General features: G+C 36.4%; 1 protein-coding gene and 1 long non-coding RNA gene across 2 annotated transcripts; one reads left to right on the forward strand and one right to left on the reverse strand.

Annotated features, from left to right (window-relative positions):
* Nucleotides 1–1,257: 1,257 nt before the first annotated feature.
* On the reverse strand, nucleotides 1,258–2,830 carry LOC107738026 (uncharacterized). Its single transcript, XR_001639854.1, has 3 exons — nucleotides 2,616–2,830; nucleotides 1,417–1,521; nucleotides 1,258–1,303 (listed from the first exon to the last, which is right to left on the reverse strand). It is a non-coding gene; the product is annotated as an uncharacterized LOC107738026 (long non-coding RNA).
* A 2,013-nt stretch (nucleotides 2,831–4,843) lies between these two features.
* LOC107738024 (E3 ubiquitin-protein ligase RNF182-like) lies at nucleotides 4,844–6,354 on the forward strand. The gene is made up of 2 exons (XM_016549690.1): nucleotides 4,844–5,529; nucleotides 5,634–6,354. The coding sequence occupies exons 1-2, from the start codon at nucleotides 5,115–5,117 to the stop codon at nucleotides 5,690–5,692; spliced, it is 474 nt and encodes a 157-aa protein (XP_016405176.1). The 5' UTR covers nucleotides 4,844–5,114; the 3' UTR covers nucleotides 5,693–6,354.
* Nucleotides 6,355–7,388: the final 1,034 nt, after the last annotated feature.

Genomic DNA, 7,388 nt, shown 5'->3' on the forward strand with positions numbered 1-7,388 from the left:
TTGACTTGATTGCAAAGATACTATTTAAACTGAATTGAGCTGGATGATGACATCACTGAATTCAATGATGAACTGCCTTTAACTGAAAATTGAGTGTGTACTATTGTCATCTTGCATTAACACAATATTTTCCTAATTAATGCTGTACAGTTGCTTTGACACAATCTGTATTGTTAAAAGTGCTATATAAATAAAGGTGACTTGACATATAAACATGCATATAATGATGAAACACTACTTTGTATTTGCCAGATCCTGCTTAATCAGGTCTCATCTAGTTTATAAATAAGCGGAACTGACCCAGTTTCACAAGCTACTCTCGCAATTCCGGTGTATGAAATCATTAAAATATTGAGAAACTGGGTCTTGGCACAACACCAAAATATCAACAAAAACTCCCTGAAAAGTCACATAGATCTTGTGATAATGATTAGTAAATGTATGTCTACACCTGCATATAAAATGAGCCACTTTTGGCTTGTAAACAACACAATTTTATGATGATTTCATCAGATTTGGCTTTCATCTGCACGTGTTTTAGTCTCAAAAGCTTTGTATTTACAATTTTCATTAATTGGGCAAGAAATATGTACAAATTTATGATAACTGCACATACAAAAAAGGTCCAAATACAGCAGGGTTTATTAAGACTCTTTACTTCTAATAAACCCTGCTGTCTGTTTTCTTATTAGTATTGCAGTTTCAATCCAACTCTCGAGTGGGCATAGTCAAAGCAACCATCACTCACAGGAGGGGCTGCCTAGCAATGCAGGTCTCTATAGAATTAGTGACAATATTTAGTGTAAGAGTGCAAACTTGGACTTTAACTTTTATTAAAATATAAGCAGTGCAGATCTCAATATGCAAAATTGTTTATTTATAAGTTATTGTGATTTGTAGTGTCAATTTGCAAATGTAACTGAAATATGCTACATAACATTAAACAAAGCCACTTAACATCTGGTCATGCGAGTTACACAATGATATCATTGTTTTCAGGAAGAATGCATGTAGTTACACTGTGAAAATCTTTCATAAACAATCTACACTTTAATATTTATGTAAGAAATGGAAAGGAAATAGAAATGACAAGTAAATATATTCATATGTCTGGGAACTCTGTATTTGCATACGACGGCTTACCATTGCTGTCATTCAGAGAACCAGAGCTGGGTGTTCTATTAGCACCACAGTTTATAGTGTGTGAAAGAAGGATGAAAGAATCACTCACCGTTCCAGTCCTGCTGTTTTTTTTCAAGGTGAAATGCTCTGTGCCCTTTCAAACGTGAGCGCCGGGTCCATGCTGGGTCAGTTTGTCACAGGTGAGAAGTTTGGGGGGAAAACTGTTGACTAAGCTCTGTCACCATTTAACGCTGTCTGTTTATACCCTGCACGTGTACGTTTTTTTACGTTTACCACTGTCTCTTTCTTTCAGTCTCTTCCCTCCCCTGATGTCATGCTATGTATGGCTGGGGTGGGAGCTGCTTCACTGACATTTATTATCAAGAGATGGCTTGGTTACTAGGAGAGGGAACAGCACAAGAGCTATTGTTGCTACAGAATGCTTTCATTGATGTGTCTCACTGCACTGTTATTTAACTTGTTAATTAGGCAAAATTGGACTTTTACACAATTTTACTTTTTAATTTGATACAGTACAGTGCTGTGTAAAACTTCATGTACACAAGGCTAATATGGTTAACTAAAACTAAAAATTCTAAATAAAATAGACGTTAACTGAAATTTAATATGAAAACTTTAATTTCAGCTAGTTGCAAAGGCAACATTTCTTATTTTCATTTAGTTTAGCTTTAAATATCCAAAGAAATGAAACATAATTTAAAACATTTTGTACGTGCAGTTATCATAATTTAAAATGAAAGTTAAAAAACATACAACAAAATTATTAAAACTAACTAAAATTTCAAATAAAAACAAAAATATAAATTTTTTAAAAATATTAGTAAACTATAATAGTATATCAATAATCATTAAATAACTACACTCCATAAAATTCACGTGTCAAAAATAAAGCAATATGATTTTATTATGCAAATGTTCATTTTCAACATTCACAAAATTAAAAAAAAAGGAAATTCTGTCATGCATTTTTTTTATTCTAAAGAGTATATGAAAAGTGTCCCAGTGTTTTTTTGTTTTTAGTTTTTTTGACCTTCTTAAAAATATTATTTTCTCAGAAAAAAGTCAGTCACAAGTTAGAACATCATGAGGGTGATCATTGGCTGAACTATTCTTTTAAGCATGAAAGAACATGGTACCATCATGCCAAAATTAAAAGATTAATGTTTATGTGTCTGGAAAGCCATTTAAAATTCAGTTCTTAATACCGTTCAAATACAGTTTGGGCATTATTACGCCAAGAAACAGAGAAAAAAAGACAAAACATTTCATAGAATGTACTTACTTTTCCACAGACACATAATATGTGGCACTGAAATGACAACTGTAACATAATCCATGGAAAATCCATGGGACACGACCAACTGGCTTTTTGGTATTGTTGCATACTGTAAGTAAATGATTAAGAGCTGTTTGTTCTATTTATAACTCATGAGACTGTGGTCATGGGTCATGTTTTGTAGTGAGTGGTTTACCAGCACGTTGAACATGTCTGGCAGCGACATCCTCAGCCAACCTTTTTTTTCCTTTCATTGTCGACTTTATTTCTCAACTTCCTCCTGTTTCGTCTTGTTCACGTATAAAACATCAGGACTTACAGAATTTACTGGGTAGAAACACAACAATTACATCCTGTTAGGCATTTCTACAACATTATAATTTTAGTGATATTCATATTACTATTATTACATACATGTATACACACACACACACACATATGAAAAGTTCAGATGCAAAGCCTCTAAGTGCCATTTGAATTTTTTTTCTAAAATTTTTTATCAGGCTCCTATATGTAATAGGTTCTTTTCATTGCCATTAAAGTGAAATAACAGGACATAAACATGAGAAAAATGCTAATGTTAGAAGAAAATTTCAGACGGTACTTATACATGATACAGTCTGCTCTGCTCTAAACACAAAAGTATCAGATAACAGAGTAAACAAGTGTGTGTTCTTAAGAAGAAAGTTCAAAAAGTTACGAGAGATACAAGAGAATGCGGGAAGCACTCTGAGGAAAGGACAACCGGCTACAGCCAGTTTAGAATCAGCGCGGCACACCCAAGACCAAGTAAGGGAATGACGGGGAGGGAGAAAACAGGAGGCGAGTGCATTCTGGGAAATCTCACAGTGGGGTAGAGTGGTTTTGTTTGGATTAGGCTAATAAGGTGCAGCACAGCTCGGGTGTATTGTATTTCCCTTGCTGTAATCACTGTTTATTTTTATAAAACAGTTGTTTCCTCCAAACCTACAGTAGAAAAACCGGGGCACTCGGTGTTTCAAAAAGGCATGGATTCCGGTAAGCTAGAAAAGGGTAATTGTAAAATATGTAATATTTTCACAGGCTTACTGTACAAATGTCAAGCAAAACAAACAAAAAAAAGATGATGTAATTCTGAGTTTGACAAGTTTTAATGTCAACCTAAATCTTAAAACACAACAAATTCCCCAAAAAACATTGTTTACTTAGAATTTATTAAATATTTCATTTCTGTTACTGCATTGTTAAAGGGCTCATAAACTGCTTTTTTTTTGTATTGTTCTCTAAGGTACACTTATAATGTTATCATGATTTTTACATCAAAAAACAATTTAGAATAGGCTTTTTTTATGTCCCGATTTTACCCCTCATAAATTTGCTCCGTTTTAATAGGTCGAACTGTACCTTGTTTGTAAACGAATCTGCAGTAAAATTAAGTGAACAAAGGACCAAGTTCTTACTGACGCAGTCTGGAACTTCATTAAAAATAAACTTCATCCACTCTTTCCTAATGTTGGGATCAGAAGGAAGGCAATGCAAAGACGTACAGCATCTTGTTGTCTTCGGAGGGGTCTTTATCATTTGATTTCTGCCACTCTCGTTATTTACACTTCATGCACGAATCGGTGGGCGGGGCTAAACAGGCAGTGATGTAGAAGTAATTTCACATATCAGAAATACATGTCTTACTAGTAAAAACCTTTATTTTTGATATCAATAATCACGTGGTTACTAGTACAGACGTCTATTCCTGATATCAACTATTTAATTCTTGAAATCAACAATTTAATTGTCACTAGTGACAATGTTCATTTCTGATATCTGAAAATGTATTTCTGATATCAACAATTGGGAGGGTAATTTCTGATATCTAAAATGACTCTTGTTACTAGTAACAATCACATTCATGATATCAGAAATGAACATTGTCACTAAAGAATTAGCATTTTAACTAGTGAAAACTGAATTGTTGATATCAAGAATTCATATCCTGAGAATGAATAAAAGTCAAAACGGCTTGCCATAGTCTTTCTGGCAGATTGGCTTCAATATAAGCTGTTTTTAGACTAACAAGAACGTTATTTTGAGTTCTTGAGTTCTTACATGATATTTTTATACTACAATGACCTCTTATATGTCAAAAGATCAAGGGAATTTTGTTTTCTCAGTTCATGACCCCTTTAAAAACAGGAGTGAATTCAAATAAAGCGGGCGTCATTTGACACTGATTTACTAGATTTACCGTAATAGCCCTGCATATCAGTAAAGTCAATGACACCCACGCACAGGTTTAATTTTTTCCTAAATCTAAAATAATTGGCAAAATCAGTGCATGGGGAATTCCTGCTTTGGTTTTCCCCATACAAACATTTACTATATCTATAATATGGTTAAACCTTTAAAAAAAAAAGTAAACGTAGGCTACAGTAAGACACGTACGCCAATATGATGTAACTTCTGGTTCTGTTTAGTCATGCATGACATCACCGTGTTTACAGACGATGACATCACTTGTTTAATAATGCTAGTCCTCTAGCTGAAGTCAGTTTGGCCGAGAATGAAAGGAAACCAAAACACCTCCCTCCTACGTACTTTCATCCGAGCCGCCTTTACCAACTAGGTATATAAGACTCCTCAGCATGAACCACCGGCACTTTACTACCAACCTTAAGAGTTCGCAACAAGAGAGAAGCAAACAAACAAACAACAGGACAACATGTTTCCAGAAACGGAGTGCGGAATCTGCTACCGAATTTACAACCTCAGTCGGCGGTGTCCTCGACAGCTGTGCTGCAAACACACGTTTTGCGAGAGCTGCCTGGTGACGCTCTGGCGGTCCGCGGAGAGCCCTGAACCCCGGATAATGTGTCCGCTGTGCCGTCACTCCACGCCGCTGTCGGAGGCGAGAATCCAAGAGACCCTGCCGGTAGACGAGGACATTTTTGAGCGGCTTGTAACCGCGGGCTACGCGGAGGAATGTGCGGATGACGACGAAGACACCGAGGAGCCCAAACGGGACACGGCCATCCCACCAAAAGAAGAAGTTTCACCCCCGCAAAGATCGCGTAAAAGACGCCTGATGAAATGTTTTAATCGCCTGTGCCAGAAATTCACCGGGGATGTACGGAGAAGTGAGTATTTCACCTCGTGTCAACTAGCATGTGCGTTTGAATGGCTTTAATGCATGAATTGAGTCCTTAAAGAACTAATTAACATGTGTCATTTGTGTTTTCAGATTGTATGACTGATGAAGACTTTAGGGACCTGGCAATGATGTCCTGCTACATGATGTGAAAGACAAGATTTCAAGTTATTCAAGAAGTGTCACTCAGATAATCTGAACGCCAAAAGATGTAACCACACACGATTTAAGGGAGCAGATGTAATCATTTAAGAATCATCTATTGAAAATCACTGGTTTACTGCTGAACTGAACATTTGGGTGGATGTGTCCCCTCCAGTGTTCGAGGGTGTCACGGCCCTGCCTCGAGGTTATGGATGGCAGTCCGCAATGGAAACCTATGGATGACATGATGTGTTTTTGTGCTGAAGCTGTGGAATGTCAGCACATGGGAAGCACAAGAGGACTGTTTGCTTTTGGGCGTGACTCGTCGCCATAACAAAGATGTAGGGTTGTTCCAGAGAAACCTATAAACAACACATCAACAAAAACATGTCTTTTTTTTAATTTTTTTTTTATGAACCACAATGCCTTATAGATTATTTTCTTTTAGGCCATTATATTTTTGGTGCTGTTTCTTTTCTGTTACAAAATCATGGAGACTATACTCAACCAGTTTCTCCTTTTTTAATTATTGTAACTTAATGATTTTGAAGAATTTCTATGAAATATACTTGTATTTATTCTGTCTATTGTTTAATTATACGGAGTTTTTCAGTGTTACATTTGTATCAAATGAAAGAGCCCTAATTATATGTCTTTTCAAGATCACAAATTAATTTTATGTGTATTTTTTTAAGAAGAACATATAGAAATAGAAGCTAAAGTTCGAACACGAACTTTGATGTTGGCTTGGCAAAACCAGCCTCGGCAGCCTTGGGGCAAAAGAGCCCGAGTACTTGTGTGTCCAGCGTTCTTGAGCTTCCCCGGAGCAAAAAACGTACAACAGTATTTTTCTATGGACCCTTGCTATTTTCTATTCTAATAAAAATCATAGGCTATGACAATTGAGTTGGCTAGCTGGATGCCCTGCACATTTTGTATGTCTCCCTCATCTACCACACCTGATTCAACTCATCAGCTCATTAGTGGAGACTGCAAGACCTGAAGTGGGTGTGTCAGATATAGGGAGACATACAAAACGTGCAGTGCTAGGGGGTACTTCATGGAGAGGTTTGAGAACCCCTGGGCTAGGCTATGACAACAGCTTTAACAGAGTTGGCTAGCTGGATGCGAAATAAGTCATGCCTTTTATTTTTTTCCCTGTTTGGTATTTCAAAGTCCTGTCACCGAAGCGTTGTGGGCAACGACACAGAAGGTGCACTCGCTGATAGGTGCGGTGACAGTTCTCTCGTCTTTCACACTGTTCTCTGGCCAGACAGTCATTATTAATGAGCCCTGAGCTGGTAATGATCAGATATGTTGTGTAGCTTGTCCGTGTGAATGAAATGTATGTATTTATTTGTATTTTTAAAGGGGTAGTTGACTGTTTTTTTTCCTTTCAGGTTCATATACTGTATACAATTAATAGGCAACATGTCTAGCCTAGTCAAAGTTTAGATGTAATATTAAATCTATAATAGATTTAATATAACACTATAATACAATAATACAATAAACAGGATGTGATCTCTCAGTTGAGAGATCAACAACAACTAAGTCTTAATGAGTGAGTTGAATCCATAAATCAAGCGATTTGTTTAAAATGTTAATTCATTTAACTTGGCAAACGACTGTACTTATAGCCTGTTTGAACCATTTACTGGTCCGTGTAATGCTGAGAAACAAAACACTGTGTTGCTCGGAGAC

The sequence above is a fragment of the Sinocyclocheilus rhinocerous genome, unplaced genomic scaffold (genome assembly GCF_001515625.1).
Source record: "Sinocyclocheilus rhinocerous isolate Xijiao unplaced genomic scaffold, SAMN03320098_v1.1 scaffold494, whole genome shotgun sequence".
Taxonomy (NCBI): domain Eukaryota; kingdom Metazoa; phylum Chordata; class Actinopteri; order Cypriniformes; family Cyprinidae; genus Sinocyclocheilus; species Sinocyclocheilus rhinocerous.

What these genes read in the sequence shown, in the direction of transcription:
- LOC107738024 (XM_016549690.1), top strand. Translation starts at nt 5,115, where the DNA reads ATGTTTCCAGAAACGGAGTGCGGAATCTGCTACCGAATTTACAACCTC. An exon ending in CACCGGGGATGTACGGAGAA is followed by an intron (nt 5,530 to 5,633) that starts GTGAGTATTTCA and finishes TTGTGTTTTCAG; the next exon opens with ATTGTATGACTGATGAAGAC.